The following is a 19688-nucleotide window of genomic DNA, read 5'->3' on the forward strand; positions in this document are numbered from 1 at the left end:
AAAACTTGAGACTTGTAAGGGAAGTAAAAAGGTCCAATTAAATGCCTTTAAAGCCTAAAAAAAAAATCGAGCAGGGGAAAAAAAATTATCAGGACAGCAGTTCCTGATCAGGATCTCCAGATCCAGCTGAATGCTAGACTTGGAAAGCTGAAAATATCCATATAAATAAATGAAGGTGAGTTACCAAATAAATATCTTTCACAGCATAAAATCAGGAGAGGAATCAAATTTGCCAGGTACTTACACAACCCAGCATTTTAAGAGATTGCAATAAGGAAGATGAAGCAATGGGGAATCCAAATTAGCAGCGATAGATGAAAAAGTCAGATTGCTTGCTGCATGTTTACTTCACAAGCTTTGGAAGAGCTGAAGATAACATGAATGCTTAATCTGGAGAGGAAGGGGAGAGTGCTGAAAGCTGAAACATTGCAGCAATATCCTGTGCTGAGCTGCAGAGCCATGGAGCACCCACCCCCAGGGCAGGGGCTGTGCCAGCCTGCCAAGGGCTTGGCAGTGGGGTGGCCTCAGGGGAGATGGGCAGCTGAACCCCTGGCACACAGCTGGAAGGGCTGGGAAGGAGGGGGTGAAGTCAATAAATGGGGGACAGGAAGGTGTTTTCTCACTTTGTCCGCCTACTGTTTTTAACTGGGGAAAATAAACTCCATTATTTTTCCAAGGTGAGTCTGTTGTGCCCGTGGCAGTAATTGCTAAGTGATCTCCCTGTGTTTATCTCTGAATTTTTTCATTTTCTCCTCCTGATCCTGCAGAGGAAGAGGGCCAAGACAGTTTTGGTGAGGATCTGCCAGCTGGCCATGGTCATTCCCCAAAAAAGTTGTGAAGAAGTGCTTGTGCCACTGGACAAACAAATCTTGGACATGTTGGGTACATTCAGGGCCAATGAGAAACACTTCTCTGCTACCACCTCAAAATGTGGTGGTAACTCAGCTAAGCCCACTTACAGCAAAAGAAAAACTACAAATCCTGAATTAAAATTTAGATTTTTTTTTTTTAACAAGAAGTAACAGGGGTTTTTTTTGCATGTAAGATTTATCTGATAAATATTTTTTATCTGATATACATTTATACATGATGTTTATTTTGTATCTGATATACAAAAGGTTTTTAGCTTCTAAAAACTGATTGTAAGCATGCATTTTATAAATTGGTTAAACAGGCAGTGCATGAAGAACTGAAGTGTAGAGCAGAATAAAATGGCTAACTACACTCTGAAAAATTCAACTGTAAGGCTAGAGAAAACCCTCCAGAAACTTGGATGGCAAAATTATTGAAAAAACTAACATGGTCTGACCTGAATTGAAACTGAACACTGAGCCAAAGGCAGAGCAGCTACAGAACTGTCATAAAGACTAAACACTTCTTGAAGTTAAAAAAAGATCAAGTGACAACATAAGGCTCACCACAAAACTCTCATACAGATATGCCTACATGCTGATTAATATTTTAAATGCACCAATACCATCTGTAACATAATAACTTCCTCCCTCAGAGACATATTTAAAAATAAATGATAGTCATGACCATTAAGTTCAGTTGCTTTGGAACTGAAAAACTGTTCCTAGAAGTTTACATTAAACTTACAGAAAAATTTGAGAAAAACACATCTAGTAAAGAAACCAACGAACGTTTAAAAATAAATCCGCGATAGAATCGAGGCTAAAGAAAAGGTGGGAGGCAAAGCAAATCAAAAATATCTATATTTTAGCACTGCCACAAGCCCAGCCACTCTGCAAGGACGAGATCCTGGGCTGTTATCAAGGCTTCCACTGGAAAACTCAGGCCTTTATTTAGACTGGAAACCTGAGCACACATAATGCGTGATGCCAATCCATGAAAACAGAGTTATGATACAAAAATTCAGATTGAAAAGGACAGCACGGGGTCAGCTAGTTTAACCTCTTACTCAAGGCATAGTCATCCATGAGATCAAACCAATTAGCCAGGAAATTTATCCAGTCACATCTTGAAAATCTTGTATTTATATCCATTATTTCTCATCCTCCCACCACGCAGCATCCAGTCTGGGTCCTCATCTCAAAAACAGCCTCATCATAGGGGGAGGTTGCTGTTAATCCTCTCGAGCCTTCTCTTCACCAAACCAACCCATTCCACATCCTCTTCATCCTCAGTGCCCACCAGTCTCTCTGGCAGCCCTCCTACAAGATGCCATTAATCAGGAATGTTTCCTGCATTGGGCAAGTGAAAGCTGGAGCATTCTGCATGTGGCTGAACGAGAGGGAAGCTGAAGGAAATAATCACTGCACAAACTCCTCTGCTGTCCCAAGGCATCCCTGCCTCATGTTCACCCTGCTGCCCACTTTTCCACCCAGTCACACCCTAAGCTCTGTCTTTCCTGATATTTCATTCCTTTTATTCCCACCATCCCTGCTGAATCTCAGGAGCCTCCTGCCCATTCACTGCTGCAGACTGAGGAACGCACAGCAGAAGAACCACACTGCTCAGGGTGCTGCCATCTCAAGGAATGGGACCTTGGCTCCCCCATCCAGTCCCCAGAGATGTCAAGCACAACTCAGCTTGTCACAGGCAGCTGTGGAGTGATCAAGCCCTTGCTTGATCACACTCTGAGGCTCAGCAGCTTTCACCCCTCTGGCTGCCCAGCCCCCAGAGCGCCATTCCAGCTGGGAATGTCAGGAGTGCCGAGTGAAACACTGAGGAAAACCTGACTGGAGGCAAGGTAAAGGACAGCCAACTGCTCCTTCCTCATCCACAAACCCTGACATTTTATCACAGAAGGCACTGAGATCAGGCATGATTAATCCTTGACAAATCCATCCTGACTGCGCCCGACCACGATCCCGTCGTTGGCACGCTCAGAAATGTGTTCCAAAAGGACTCACCCACGGGCACTGAAGCAAGAAGAAACACCATCCTCTAACTCCAAGGCTTGTTCTATGGCCTGTTTTGAAGACTGTGGAGCAGGAGAGCCCTCCCCAGTTTCCTCAGTCGTTGCAGGATGATAGAAATGAGCCTTCCAGTGGCATCAATCAGCAATCCCCCCAGCCTCACTCATCCCGGGGTCTTGCACGGATCAAGTCCTCTCAAGGAAGCCCTGAGCCAATTCATGGCTGATAGCTCCTCTCCCCAAAGCACATCCCTGATCACAGAGGCCTGGAGATCTCCTCTAGAACCTGAGCAGATTGGCATTTGACAGGATGCTGTGACATTCTGTTCACACGTGTTCTCTATTTGCATACTGTGGGAGACCGTGGGAGGGATGAAGAAATTGAGTAATCCGTCTGGGGGACCAAAAGAGTTCCACAAGCAGGAGCTGGGAAAAAAACCAACCAAAAAACACCAGCCTTCTTTATTCCTTTCCTCAATATTTGCCCAAGAATGGGAACCTTCAGAAAACCAAGTGTAATGAGTTTATAAAATCCAAAGGAAAATTCAATACTCGTTTATTACTTCCAACCAAACTGTTCTGAACATAGATGTTGTGAGCAAAGGGTAAATGATTCACAAGTGTTGGCATAAGCAAGACTGATTTCATTCTAGAGTTCATTAAAAACCATGTTCTATGTAATAAAAATACATTTACAGTTCTAAGGTTATACATTTTCATCTTGTTTCCCTGCAGTTTAAGGAACACAGTCATGTGAAAATCAACCTCTTGCCCAGTCACCCCTTGGTGAGAGCAGTTCCCCAAATAAATTCACCCAAAGAATTCACTCAACTCTCTAAAACCTGTCCCAGCAAAAGGGGACAGCGACAAATATTCTGAGATTAATGATTCTGGCAACACAGCACTTTTAAAACAAATTCCATCCAAGAATTACATTAAAAAATATTTGTACCGTTCAGGACTTCCTAATATTTGGGTTGACTCATACTGAATTGGCTCACTTTATAAAATACCAACTGCAACTCCTGTGATGGGCACTAGAGGGGAAAAAAACCTGTAGAAATGTTAATTACTGATACTTCTCAGTGGACCTGGAATTTCATTGCAGAAAAGCAAGATACATCAAAAATGAGCAGAAAATTGAGATTAATGGGGAAATACAATTAAGACAACAGCTAATTGTTTTTTTCCAGAGGGTTTCTGTCAGGTGTTGATTGTCAGTTTGGTTTATTTCCCTACAGTTTATGATATCCACGCTTTTGTTGCTGATCTGCCTTTTTGGGCATTCAGAGGATGCACAAAAAAGTTGTTAGGATGAAATGAACAGAAAAGTGTGCTTAGAACAGGAGGTATTGTAGGAACTCCAGGAGAAACAGGGCCCTTCTTGTTTCCAGGTTAGCCATGAGAACAAGCAGCTTGGATACACAATGTGTGTGTGTGCCCTAGGGCATAACCTGTTGCACAAAACTGAACTTGTGCAATTTAAATGATTCCAACATCAAAAATGACATAAAAACAATTATGCTACTCATCTCCCACCAGCGTTGAAGGGTGAAAAGAAAGGAAATGTGCTTAAGCAAGAGGAAACCAGCCCAAAAGAATACAAGAGATAAAATTATTTGGGAAGAAAAAAAAATCCATTTTAGCTACAGATTAAATATTGTACATGATGGTACAATCATTTACTTCTAATAAAATACTTCTCCAATACCTCATGTTCTAGATAAGCTCCTATCATCTGGATTTAATAGCACTGTTAAAAGTGCTATTAAACATTCTGGTTAACAGCACCTCTTCACGACAAAAAACCTGATGGGATAGACAAGAGTTCTGAAAATAAGTGAGAGGTTAATTCAGAGCATGTTCACACAGGTTAAAGGGGAGGATGATTCCTGCTGGAAACTGAATCTCTTTAAGGCCTTTACAGCAGTTCTGTAAGTTGGAAGCAGCAGCACCCTGTCTCTCACTCCTCGTAATTCAGGTTTATCACGCAGGGTACAAGGGATGCAAAGGATCACTCACACCTGGCAGAGCCTCAGCCTCACTTCTCAACTAACTGGGATCATAAAGCACCAAACTCAGGTGCTCATGTTCTGCCTTTTCAATTACAAAATGCTTTAATAGTTTTGCTTTAATAATTTGCTGTGTTAAAATTATTAACACATTAATTTAATTAAAATTAAATTATTAAAATAATTTAATAATTTGCTGTGTGCAAATCTGCCCAATCCAGTCCAGAAAGTGCCTTTCATAAATTAAGGGCAGCCTTTATACCAGGCCTCCCACCACCCCAAAAATGTGGAGACTAACATAAAGTCATTCACATGTTGAGTTTTGCAAGTTAAACACCATTGCTGTTTGCAATACATAACTATGAATAAAAACTTAGGCACCACTGATTTGCACAGCTTAAAGATCCACAAAAGAAGCCTGGCTGAATAGAAGACTAAGGGCAGAAATAACTATCCAGGGAGAAAAATAAACTAAAAAAAAAAACTAAAAAATAAACTAAAAATTAAAATTAAAAAATAAACTAAAAATTAAAATTAAAAAATAAACTAAAATTAAAATTAAAAAATAAACTAAAAATTAAAATTAAAAAATAAACTAAAAAATAAAATTAAAAAATAAACTAAAAAATAAAATTAAAAAATAAACTAAAAATTAAAATTAAAAAATAAACTAAAAATTAAAATTAAAAAATAAACTAAAAAAAATAACAAACTAAAATAAACTAAAAAATAAACTAAAAAAAATAAAAATTGAAAAATAAAATAAATAAAATTAAAAAATAAAAATTGAAAAATAAATAAAAATTTAAAAATAAATAAAAATAGATAACAAATTAAAAATAAAATAAATAAAAATTTAAAAAATCGAAAATAGAAAATAAGAATAATAAATGAACTAAAAAATAAATAAAAATTGAAAAATAAAATAAATAAAATAAAAAATTAATAAAAAATTTGAAAAAATAAAAATTAAAAAATAAATAAAAATAGATAACAAACGAAAAATAAAATAAATAAAAATTTAAAAAATCGAAAATAGAAAATAAGAATAATAAAATTAATACAATAAAAAATAAAAATGAAATAAAATTAAGAAATAAAAAATTAAAGAAAATAAAATTAAAAAAATAAAATACAGCACCTTCCCCCTTAAAATGAAAAAGCAGTGACATTATAAAAATATTGAGGTAAAATAACCTATTTTTATGCAAAAAATATTACTCCTGCATTTTTGCAGTGAAGCCTGCTACTGATGAAATTCCATTGGACAGAGCAGAATTTCAGAAAATTAAGTTTTCAGCAGCAAACCCTCATCTAAATTTCAGCTCTAGAAAAGCCTGTATAGCACATTGACCTTGTTGCTGGTACAGCACTAGAACTGGTGCCCTCACTCAGGTGTAAATCAGCACAATTCCATGCAGTGCACATGAAGGGATCACAGCATCAGCCACTGCCTGTCTTTAATAGTCTGCACCAAGTCACCTCTAACAAGCTCAACCTGTGAACATCCCTTCCCAGATCAATCTTCAAAGACTGTCTAGCATTCAGCAATTCACAAAGAAACATTAACAAGCATATTAAGTATAAAAGAAAGTGAATTAATGATTTTGTCCATAAATTCCCAGACTTACAGATTAAAGAAGCTCGACATGAAACACTAGAAAAAGTTAATTAACAAAAAAAAAAAAAGTGATGCTAAATATAAATGAATGACAATTCTCACACATTCAGAAAGGAGACAGAGCTCAGGTCTCTCAAAGGCACCCAAACCTCAGCTACTTCAACCAAATGGAAAAGAGGAGAGGGATAATTTTTTATTATGTACACTAAATGGATTCTGCATTGAGGAAACACAGCACACAGTTTTAAAAGGGAAGTCTTGAATACATGCCCAGCTTTAGCAGAAAAATAAAAAAAGTTTTTCCTGAAGAGAAGCTATAACCTGGAACCCTCTTTAAGTGACAAAGATTGGATTTTGAACCTTACCCCTGGAAGATGGAGGAGAGAAAATGTCACAGCAGCACAACCACTTGCACAACTGTTGTATGTTAAGTGCAAAGCCCAATTTTAAAGTAAGCTGTAAACATATTTAGGGGCTTACAACCAAAAGGTTTAAACAAAATAAGATGGGTTTTGTAAAAAGCAATTTGAAGGTACACAATTTCAAACTAAAATGGATTACAAGGTCTAATTAGTAGAGGAAATAGAAGAATCTCACATAAATCATAACCTGGGCACACACAGCAGTACCCACACCTACTTCAACTCTTTGGTCAAGCATGTGCACAGACCTTCTCACAAATCCTGGCCAAAGCACGCTTCTTAAAACATTTCTGTCATCCTCTCAAAACCATCTGCTAGCTCATGCCAAAATTACATCTGTGCTAAGATAAATCCACGTTACTCACTTTACTGCAAGGTGATGTTTCAGGTCCCCCCCCCCCCAAATAAGTTACTGCAATAATTCCATATTTTGGAACATTCCAGTCACAGGGAAGTGATGAGAAAGTCCAAACACATCCCTGCAAAGAGGATCATAAAACAGCTGAGTTCATTTTCCCTCACCCATAAAAAGTGCTGCTGGCTGCACGTATAGAGCACACTATTTACTTTCTCATGTGAAAGTATACCTAGGGTTTCTTAGAAAGGTCCCTCCTTTGAGTAACTAAGCTCTCAGATCTGTTTCAATGGTTACACATTAACAGGCTCACAACCACACCACCAAACCTCACCCATCAGACACCAGCTGAGGGAAAAAGGTTTAAATGCCATCCTCCAAATCAAAGCTTCCACAAACAGAGAAATTTGACTTTATTCAACAGATAGACAGGCTGAGAAGATTGGGAAATTCCTCTACCCTTAAAAAAAAAGGTACACATATGGCTGTATGCCTTTTGTACAGCCACTTTGGATAAATTATTAATCCTCACAAGCAACTTCTGTTAAAATTAACATATGTGCACACCAAAGATTTCAGAAAAGTACATTTATGTGTTGTGCTGATGTAAGCCACACAAGTGTGCCATAGGTGGAGATCAAAAACTTCTCTAGAATTTTACCTCTGTCCTCTCCCTTCTCATCAGTCACTGAGCAGCACAATCAGAAAAATACTGGAATAGTGGTATTTAACTAAGCTGGACCTAGCAATCACAACACTGTCATTTGCACTCCCAAACTGAACAGAGGTGAATAATGAATCATGAAGAATCTTATTCTCCACATTTACCCAACTGAGGGAACTCAGTTACCTCCTAAGTCTCCAGTGCAGGGCACATTTCCCAACAATCTATTTCAAATCCTTTATTCTGCTCGTTCTTTCTGCCCATTTCCTTTTTCCAGGATTATTCTGAGATCCTTTGTTTCACTTACTAGGACGAATTCTCAGCCTAAAGCTTTTGTCATCCTCTTCATGGATGTCCTTCCCTCATCCAACAAAGAAACACTGAAACCTCTCGCCACAGAAGCCAAAAACTTCCAGAACTTCATGTAAATTTTTAGTCAGTGCCAAATTCCAGAGTCTGAGCACTCTTAAAGAGCACATCTCTCTCTCAATCACATCTCTCAATTAATCAACTGCTTCTGCAGATCAGCTCCAAGGCACTCACTGACTACCCAGCACTATTATCTTCCACAGGGACATTTTACTTTCCAAACAGGTTGGTGCTCCTTAGCTGTGTTGATTTTGACGTTCATAACATTTTAAGAGCTTTGCTATGATGCCCTGAATCCTTCAGCAAAGCAAATGTTTATTTTTAAATGTTCCCATCTCTCCAAAGAGACAGAGATGTAAGATGAGCCTCGTGGAGGCTTGTGGCTGTGAGATCAGATGCTGTGTGGGTACCTCGAATGAGGAAAGCTCCACTCACCTCCAGTTGCTTTTGGAGCCTCATGGGTTGTTTCTGCTCATCCAAGAACTGATACAACGTGTCAAGTCCAATAACTCACACCAACAGGAAAATTTAAACAAAAAAGGGAACAAGTCTACCAACAGGTTAAGCCTGAAACTAGAACCTGCAGGAGCAAGATTGCTCAAAGACAATTTGCTACAACACAGAGGTTCAGAAAGCTTTTCCCTCCCCTCAGTCAAAAGTATTTGTCACCTGAGACACGATTCCACTAAAAATCAGACCATTACTCAGACAATTCTGGGATTCCTGTAAGGGAAAAAGGTATGTAAGCCTCATCTCAATGCATTAAAAAAGGGCAGGATTTGTGTGGGGGTGTATATACACACATATTATATCTATTAATATATATTAATGCCAGGAGCAATCAGCTACTATGGAAGAGGTAGATCCTGTACAAAGTACCTGAAGAAAGAAGGTTTTCATTTCTGAATGATGGCAGTTCATGTGCTGGCTTGTTTTAATCTCAGGAACAAGTGATAAGAAGCATCACAAGAAGTCTGTGCCCCATATTCTTTGGAATCCACATCCACATATAATTAGAAGACCATCTGTTCACCAAATTTAGCCACCCAAGGTAGCTGGTACCTGATCAGTTGATCAGAAGGATCCAAAACACCCATAAGAAGTCGGTGTCAAGCCTGGTGTCTGGTGTGGAAGGCTGCAGCGCCTGCTCCTCCACGCGCTGCTCGTGAGCGCTCCACGACACCACAGCCAGGGAAAAACGCTCTGGCATTTTTAATTCTTTCATTCATTTTGGACTACCATTTATTGCTTGCTCTCCCAAAGGCTGGCTGTCACCCTGCAGCCCACTGGAGCAGGGGGAGAAGGGAGGAAGCAGGAGGGGGCACCAGTGCAGGAACAGAAACAGGTAACAACACACTACAGAACCTGACTGCAATGGAGACAGCAACAGATATTAAACAAAGCACCTGAAAGGAAAACCTATTCTTCACCTCTCTGCCACATTCACAAAGCATTGAAAACTACATTTTTATTGCACAGCTGATCTCCATTCCATTCCTCCCTCCAAAAAGAAGTGTCTTGTGTTACACCTGATGTCAAAAAGTCATCACCCCGTGACCTGATATTATTTTGTGTGCTTGCAGTGAACTGCCCAGGATGGTCAGAAATCCACACACTGCCTTCAGGTTCCTTTTGATGCTGTGAAATCTAATTCTGCAAACCAGCTGCCTCCAAGCAGTTGCTCACCCTTGCTGACTTACACTACTTATTTTCCAAAACAGTGATAACAACCATTTGATTTGAAAAGCAGTCCTTAACAGGAATTGCACGCAGCACAGAGCAGCAAGGACTGCATTTCCCCTCTGTTTTAAGGAGATCCTGGACCAGGGAAGAGCAAAAGCAGCCCCCTGCTCACACACTTTAATCATTTGAACAACAACAGGAATAAGAAGTAGTACATTAATTAATTTTAAAACCTTGTATACAGCTCAACAAACAGCTTAAAAGCAACAGCTCTTTAGGTTTACTGATGATTGTACATTACTTAGCATTCCAGTTTACAAAGCAAGTTGCTAAAATTAAACTGAAGAAGGCAGTCACATGGCATTTATTCCTGTAACTGTTATACAGAAGTTTAACTCCTCTGATTTCTAAAGCAATGATCACCAGAAAAAGCCACAATGGTGTTCTGTGCCAGTATTTTGGCATCTGATCACGCTCATTTTGGGGAGCACACATGCAATACATGACTATTTCATGCTTTTGGGGAGTTGGGGGTTCTTTTTTGATTGGCTGGTTTTGGGGTTTGGGTTGGGGGTTTTTTGGGGGGTAGTTTGTTTGGGGTGTTGTGGGTTGTTTCTTCCTTAAAGAATGCAATTTCTTCCTCAGGTGAATCTGAAGGAAGGCTTTCTTAATGGAGGTCAACTGATAAAAATTTGAATTATCATGAGATCTCCCCAAATACTGATCTAAATATTGATAAAACTTCCTTACTTTCTTTTCTTTGTGGTTTAGATGTCAATATTGCCTTAACAATTACAAAACATGATGTATATTGGAATGCCTCAAATTCCTCCAAATAATGCAGAAGTTTTTAGTGTTTAATCCAAGATTATTAATAGAGAAAAAAAAAAGTAAAATTCTCTCAGGATAATTAAGGGAAAACCAGATTATTAAATATTCTTTGGAATTAAAATCATCACTAAATCAAGGAGGTTTTTTGTGATTTACTAAGATCTCTCAGTTCCAATGGTACTTTGCAAAACCTTGAGTTGCTACCTGCTTCTCAAGGCTGCCAACATAACCCAACACCCATTTCTGCTTCACAGTCCAGGGTGCTGCTACTGCAAGCACCCAGCAAATCACTCAGATGGGACAACTGCTATCACCACAGAAGGAAACTAAATACACTTTGTCCTTGTATTTTTTTCCACTACAGATGGTGACTCTGACCTTTCCAAGGGAACCAATATCAATCTGAAAATACTATGCAAAAAACGTAATTATGTAGACCGTGTGGGTTATGAAACTAAGTTGTGCTGAAAAGATTTTCAAGGTCAACTGATTGTTATCTTCAGACAAAAAATGGAGATATAATTGTGATCCACTACTTTTAGCAGATGCTGTCATTTTTCTGTGTGTAACAGATTATGTCAAAAATTATACTGAAGAACTACGAAGCATTATCCATTCAAGGGAAAAAATGTGTAATCCTCAATAGCTGTGCTACCTGCTGGCAAGCAGTTGTAATCTGATTTCTGTGGAGGACCTCAAATCACCACAAATCACTACTGAAAACCATGTTTCTACACTGTGTCCCCCTAAACATGAGTGTATACAGAAAATATATTCAAAGGAGTTCTCCACCACGTTTATTCCCTTAGTCCCCTCCTGCCAGCTGAGCCTGAAGTGTCATTTCCCAATGTTTCTTCCTTCAATCACTACTTCAGATAGTTGGCATGGCTGCTCTTCACAGCTTATCCAACACATGTTCTACTTTCAGAGTACAGAAATGTCCCCTCTAAACTCTTCTGGTGTCCAGCTTTAGCCTCAGAGTATACATATATGCAAATACTTATCCTAAATACAGAAGTTCCTCTGTCTTACTAATGAATGGACTGTTAAGAGTGTCCTACAAACCTATTTTGCTGAAAATAAAATCTTCTTTCTCACAGTTGAGTTGTGGTGGCCCATCTCCATACCTCTGAGGCTTCCTAGTATCACCCAGCTGAAAAGAGTTTAAAAAAAGGCTCCATTTCAGTGTTTGATCCTGGAGGAATACCTCAAAGACTGACATGAACCAGCACAACTAGAACCTTTTTCCTGTGGCCTGGCAGTTCCACCTAAAGCTCTCCTTTCTGCTTAAATCAATCCCAGGCATGGTGAGGTTGGCATGTGAGAATGCTGAATCTGGCACTGGAAAGCTGCAAAATCAGCAGGAATTACCTGTAAGGAGGTAATCCATTATCCATCACTGGGAACTCTCCACTGCCTGAGTGAGAAAGAGGAAGCCTTACACAGTTTCTTGTTCATCCTTTAGAAAGCAACAACACTGAAGGGAAAAAATTACTAACTCGCCACAAATATGGGAATGTTGAAAGGTGCAATGGCTTCTAGAGAAATAGAGCATTATAGACAAGATTCTTCAGGAATAAAAACACTAAATGGTGGAATAACACACTGCCACCCTAGTTAGGAGTCTAATATCAGAACAGACTCAATATATATCAGAGAAAATTACAGCAGCAACAGTCTGCTCTAAGTTCTGCAGAATTTGAAGTAATCCCTGCTCCAGCTTAACAGCAAAAAAAGCACAGTTAAACTACTCAGTTCAGCAGCACCACTGACGTCACCTGTTTCACTGCAAGCTGCTTTTAAGTTGGTACTATTCCCTTTCTATGTTTCATGGATCAAGTAGAGAGCAGCTGTTCAGCCTGTGCTACAGCTCAAAGCAACCCAAGGTGTTAGATCCTACCTCCACAGCAAACACCGGGCAAAAGGAGCCTTGGGGAGCAGAGATAACCACAAAATGCCTACTTTTATTGCCTTAAAGAACTGAAGAAGAGACAGAACATGGGGTGTTCTCTTGGCTGATCACATGAGGATTTCTGAGGTCGTAACAACATGCTGCAAATTGCTAACTGCTTCAGACACCAAGCACTCTTGAGGAGGTAGTTTGGAGTTATTCTGAAAGAGAACTGAATTATAATTTCATGCTGCAGCTGGGGAAAGACAGAAGGAACCTTAAAGCTGGCAGAATTCTAGAGAGCCAACAGGCATCTGCCACTGAAGGAATTATTTAAATGCAATGCTCTGGGATACAGAGAATGCCTTTAAGCAATGCCTATGGAACCATACACTGCACAATTAAACACCCAGCATGGAAGAAAGCTTAGTTTTATATCAATAACCAACTCAGGAATGGGGCTAAAAGTAGAATGACACAGCACTTAGACATGCCAAAAAAAATTTTTAATACATCACTAGAAAAAAAACTAAACCAATGAAGAAGGGAGAATCAATCTGATTTTCAGAGAAGGGATGTACTCATTAGAAGCTCAGCCAGTCTCATAACAGCAGCACCCAATGCATTTAAGAGGTTAACATATGGACAAGTACATTTTTGAGACTGAGATGCCCATTACACACTACTAAGAAATGGAAAATACTTCTGACTCTGAACGCTGGTGAAATGCTGGAACACATCCATCACAACAAAGTACAATGTTCTTCAAGTGCTTACCCCAAGCCAGGTGAAATTCCTTTCAGAAATACTTTCTTGGTTAAACTCTGCCTCAGACATGCGAGGTCTCTAACCACAAAAAAGACCACAGAAATGCATCAAAGTAAAAAGATGTTTTCAGCTGTACCACACAGTTTTAGCTGAAACATAAATCTGATCTTAAAAGTAGATCAGTAAAATGTAGGGAATTTCAATGCAGGCCATTAGACATCAAATTTATATTGCACTACTTATTTTAAGGCACAGTCACCTTGTGACAAGCAAGCTTCAACTGAGAGGAATTCCTGTGTCCCTGCCTTTCACATCACCCCACCACTGCCCAGTTTTTAGGCACATTATTTCTACTGTGGTGCAAAACATACTCACTGTCTTTCCTTTTCTCTTCTGGCTTCTGATGAAGAGGTTTCCAGGGAAACTTTAAACCACACACACTAAAAAAAAATTATTTTTCAACTCAGAAAAATACAGCTCCCACTAAAGCATGCTGAGGAGAGTGATACCATGCCAAAACCAAACTCCTGTTTACTGGTTTCATCAATTCCTCCTTGAATATGCATGGGTTTGCATAACTGAGCAATCATTTGCACTCTCCTCTGGGTGTCTTGCAAAGAATGATTGGTTAACTCATCCACCCTGCACTGAAAACTGTCGTGTTTTTCCATGTTAATACAGGAATACTTGCCATGTTTAGTTTTGAGCTCTTCACAGTGAGCTTCCAATGACACTCCCCACTTCTGAGAAGGAAGGGTTTTCTGTCTCTTCAGGATGGGTAACAAAGGATGAAAATAAAGCTCCACTCCCCGGCTGTAGCACCTGCTCAGAGCAGCTGATGAATCCAGCTGTGCTGGGAAAGAGCACAGCTGGACACTGACCCCCACAGGAGAGCTACTGAGAGCACGTGCATGGCATTCCCAGGATTATATCCAGGATATCCCTCCTACCCACTGCCTCAGGACAGGCAGCACACTCTTTAACCTCCCCACTCATTCCCCTGAGCTTTCCTGGACCCAGAGGACTTGCTGGAAATCCATAAGCAGTACATTCATTTGTTCCCAAGAAACAGGAAAGAAAACTGCCTTTACTCACAGAAGGCTGAGGAAGCAATCAAGCAGGGCTCACATTTTCAGGTATTCTGAACAACTCCCAAACCCAAGGGGTAATTCAGTCACTCGAGAGGAGGTGACAGGAACAGCAATACAATCAGGGACAATTGAGTGTGTGCAGAGGAATAAAGAGCAGTGACCACAGGAGAGACTGAGATGACCATCAGGTAATGGCATGAGTTAGCCAGCTGTTGGCTCTCCATGAGCTGAGTCCATTTTTAACAACTGCTCTGAGATTAACTTCATACAAAACACAAGCACTACACCTGCAACAAGTCTTTTTAAAAAGTGATGTGCTGAAGTACTCACAATTAAGTAAAACTCCAGTTCCTGTAATTATACTGGAGCTCATTTTAGAAAGAGGCTGAAGGGGTAATGAAGATATTTTCTGGTCCCCCAACAGATCTGGGAAATTCCTTGTTCAGAGTCTAAACAGAGAAGTCTGTTTAATTACAGAAAATCCTATTAAACTGATCTTCCACATGAAGGGCTGAAGTGACCAACTCCAAAAGGCTATAGAAGACCCAATGAATTCAGAATTTAATTAGAACACGCTGTTAGCTAACTATAATCTATTAATTAGCATTCTTAGTTTTTACAGCTCAGTGCAATAATACCCCTTTACTTTTAAATTGTACCCTTCTTTTGGACCAAAGTTATACAATTCTACTGGTGTGGTAGTAATTACAGGGATTTCCTGGAGAACAGCAACCTAGAAATATCTGTAAAGGTTTAATTAGGGGATAAAGGGAAGACAAAGAGAAAAAAAAGATCTAAAAGAAATCTTATCTCTTCTCTGTTCTCTAATGTATTCATATTTAGTAACTTAGTTTAGTATTCATCCATTCTAAACCATATATTCATATATTGCATTTTTCTTGCAAGATTTCCAAAGCATCCTCAAATGTCAAAACTGATTTCAGAAAAAAATGTTATTGTATTCCAAGACAGTCTCTTCAATATGAAAACAGGTCAAAAATGAAAAAAAAATTAAGAATTAAAAGACTTACCTGAAACTGAAATACAGAGAACACCAGAAAAGTTGAGTGATTGGTATTCCAGGTATTTGTTATCCTGCTACTGCACCCATTAGAACTAAAATTTTCATTACATTACTGCTTCTAAAGAAATCCTACCTTTGCAGTAAAAATCCTTTAACTTCAGGTTTTCTGCATTCCAAGATGACAAAAGCAAATGAAGACAAAGTGTCACACACCTTAACCAATCCCAGGCTGTGATACTTACATTTGGTTAAGAATACACCTATAAAGCTAAATGACCATTAAATGACTGCATACTATCTCAGGAAAAACAACTTATTTTCTTCAACTCAAGCTCTTTAAACAGTGAAAATTGCAGACAGGTTCAGTGTAGTAGACCAATCACTACCCAAAAGTAATTTATTATTTCAGACAGGCTACCTGGGAGTACAAGAAGCACTAGCAGCACAACCCTTCTCCTCCAGCATTTCCCTCTCTCCTCCACCTTCTAAAGCAATCTTACAAAAAGCACTGCCTAAAATAGCAACCATACCTTAAAAGCTACAGGAACATGGTCATGTTTGAATTATGGAAATTTTCATCAAATGAGCTTGGATACTTAAAAAGCTCAGTAGGGAAAGTAATTTTGTCATGATGAAAGCTGACTCACATTTATTTGAAGGAACTTGTGGAGCTGGACACTGGATCTGTTTTCCATAAGAATAGTGAGGGATTTACCTGGCAGTCCAGAGAGGTGCTGAGCTCATATCTGGCCAGAAACAACTAAACAGGAGTTGTTTAGTTAAACTAACACTCATCCAAAGACAAATATTTACTTCAGGACTAAGGCAGCAAGGAGGTCTAGGTGGGAGAACTTTAAGAAAGCTTTTAATCAGTAGAACTAAGTACAAAGAGACCTCAATTTTAACCAACCTCTCAGTTTTATTTTAATTTGGAGATGCTTTTAAGATGCACGAGACCAAAGACCTAGACACCTGAGAATCTCTGTTCTGCCTATTCTGTAACTGGCCAGACCACTACAAAAAAAACCTGTAGGATGCTTTAGGGTAGTTGCATAACAAGATATGCACAGTTTATGACAAAATAACTACAAGCACATATTAAACAGTGTTACTTAAATGTAGCCAAGAACACAAATGATATGTGTTTGTGAAAACTGCAGATCTGGAGGTTTTAACTCTAAATACCAGTGAGTGTAACCTTAACTCTGTTTTCAATGGCAATCTGTCAGTTATAATGGCAACAGTGCAGTTATACCGGGGGTCAGCAGTTAGTACATTCTGCTACTCAGAGAACACTTCGAGAGGCAAACAGAAATATCAATTATGAGCAGAACAGATACTCCCAAAAGGAAAACGAGTGATTACCATCAGTCTTAGGGGGGGAAAAAAACTCATGTGGCCCCAAAGGAAAAACGAGCACCCGAGGTGGTTTACAAGTCTGACAAGAAACATCTAGAAACAGGCTCACAAGCTGAAAACACACCTTACCCACATCCATTACCCAAGAAAAGCACCCAGCTAATTTAGCTGCTCAAGCGTAACATGCAAGTTTATTAAAGTCATTTAATCACGCTACCACGCTAACCCAGCAGCGACATTAGATGACAAACCTGGTTCTCCTCTTGCAAAACTCTATATTGTTCCTTCCAAATGGTGATTTTCGAAGCTTCGTCCTTCCTCAGAGCTCTCTCCTTTTTGAGCTCGGGACTCCAGAAGGTCTTGATGCTGTTCATGGAAGAACTGAGCTTGCTCTCCTTCACCTCCACGTCCTTGCGGAGCAGATCGTTTTCCCTCAGCACCTCCTTGAGCTGCGTCTGCAGGTCCATGATGGTGTTATCCCTGGCCTGGCGCAGCGAGTGCGGCACGGTGGACGCCATGCTGACGGGGGGCAGGTGGTGCTCCCCGAAGGCGATGGTGTCGCTGGCCACGCCGCTGCTGGCGATGTTGGGGCTGCTGCCCATGGCCGTCATGCGAACCCCGTAAGGCAGCCGTCCCCCCGAGCGCCCCAGCGTCATGGTGCTCTTCGGCGTGTCCGCGCCCACGTTCTCGTGGTCGCTCAGGTACATGGGGCCGGAGGTGGCGTAGGCGGCGTTTAAGGACTGGATGTTTTCCATGGAAAGGGTTTTCCCGCCGGCAGCCCCGGCGCTGCTCCCCGAGCTGCCCCCGGTGCTGTTGGTGCGCCGGTGGCCCAGGCGCGGCGAGCGCGGCAGGCGCGGCGAGCGCCCGGGGCTCTGCGCGCTGGGCTCTGCCTTGCCCACCGAGCGAGCGCTGCCGTACATGGTGCTGCTGGAGCGGCGAGGCGAGAGGACGGGCAAAAACCAGCAATGAGAGAACTCCTGCCGAGTCCTGCACTGCCTGTCAGTCAACTTAAGGCCAAATCACGACTTGGAACGGATCTGGTTGTCCATCTCCGAAGTCATGTGCTCACCGCGTTCAGGACCATATCTGTATCAAGAAGAACACATTAAATTAAACAATTAAATTAAATAATTTAATTAATTTCTAATAAATTAAATTAATTTAACATACTAAATTAAAAACTACATCAAAAACCCCACACATTAAATACCTAGTTTATCACCAAATGTCTGTCCCACATTAGAATATATTCTACTGTATTCTACAGTACTTCTACAGAGAAGTACCATATACTTCTCTGGTATTTTCCAATTCCTCCTAATAAAAAAGGCAACACTTTAAAAGGCAACACTTTATTTAAACCCTTATATTTAAACTTATAAAGAAACTTCAATTCTTGCTTTTCTATCATTCACAGTAGAAAGGAAAGAGAAGCCATCAATCTTCAAGCTGTAATTTTGTTGGCCATGACAAAACCCTTCAGATGTCATCTGGTGTCTCTTCCTAGTTCTAACTGGCCGTAACGCTTTACCCGTTACCTTTCTGAGGAAGAGAGAATATAAAAAGATTTAAAAGCACTCAATAGTGTATCTTTCCTTCAATCACTGCCAGGACACGGTTTCTAAACCCTTGTGCTGGGAAACCATCCTGCAAACGGGAAGGCAGGACAGACTGAAATGACTCTGCCCATCATCTCAACCAGCAGGCTCCTCAGCACTGCTGTCAGCCACACTTCAAAGGCAGAAGTCACAACCAAAACTAAGAATAATCATGAAATCATTGCTGACCACACAACTTAAGCAAGTTGCAAGATGCAAATCTGAAAGAGGAGCAATGACCCAGCAACGAGACCAATGAGGGTAAAAGGAACAAGAGAATCCCAGCTCCACTGAAAACTGGTTCTAGACTCTTCTCTCAAACTAAATGTAACTTAAATCTTTGTTCAGGTTACTAAAATATTTCAATTGAAATATACTTCTCATGAACCAGCTGAGATTAATTCCATTAAATGATATTTTAACAGCAGAGACCTCTTAAAACACAGAACAGTAGGACCTCATCCTGCTGCTGTTCCTTCTCCCCTCTGCTTTTCCTTTTAATACAGACTCTGGTGGCATATGCAATAGAATTCCTTATTTTTGCAGTGCAATATGATGCTGTTGTACAAGTGCTGGCAGGAAACTCCTTAGCACAGCGACTCTGGGCTGGGATCTCAGTTGATAGCCAAGATCTAGCAGAGAAGCAAGAAATGTAACTAAACCACTATAATGTAAAATTTACCCCACTGTAAAACTTACCCCACTACACAATTCTCACTCTTTTTTTCTCCACTGTTTTTATTCCAGTGATGAGAATAGATGAACTATTTCATGTGACTGCTGGGCTCAACTGACACCAAAACTAGAACACTGAAACATTCCTGATCCCATCAGATGAAAGAATATCAGCCAGTGTCCAAAGAGCAGCAGCATCTAATATATCCCAACATCTTGCCTTTCACACCAGCTTTCATCTACCTGCCCCTTCTGCTCAGAATATTGCCAGATATTAGGAATAAACTTCTCCAAACCAGCATGTTTGTGAGATAATAATTGGGCAAACAGGTTGAAGATTAGGTTTAAAACAGGGATACACTTACAAAAGAATTTTTAGCAACAGTGCAAGTGGCTGGAAGGAAGAGACCAAAAAGTAATATTGCAAAAAAATACTGGGAAAGG

The 19688-nt window shown here is 40.1% G+C and overlaps 1 protein-coding gene across 31 annotated transcripts in view; it reads right to left on the reverse strand.

Moving 5' to 3' along the window:
- ERC1 (ELKS/RAB6-interacting/CAST family member 1) overlaps nt 1-19688 on the reverse strand; it is a 272618-nt gene that overhangs the window by 242550 nt on the left and 10380 nt on the right. For all 31 annotated transcript variants that reach the window (XR_015285955.1, XR_015285954.1, XR_015285957.1 and 28 more), the window contains exon 2: nt 17223-18057. Coding sequence is in view for 25 of the 31 variants with exons in the window: in XM_086886167.1 (XP_086742293.1) it covers nt 17223-17891 (669 nt within the window). In the remaining 6 variants the exon portion in view is untranslated. The remainder of the gene's footprint in view (nt 1-17222; nt 18058-19688) is intronic.

Source organism: Cyanistes caeruleus, chromosome 4 (assembly GCF_971803275.1).
Source record: "Cyanistes caeruleus chromosome 4, bCyaCae1.hap1.1, whole genome shotgun sequence".
Lineage (NCBI taxonomy): Eukaryota > Metazoa > Chordata > Aves > Passeriformes > Paridae > Cyanistes > Cyanistes caeruleus.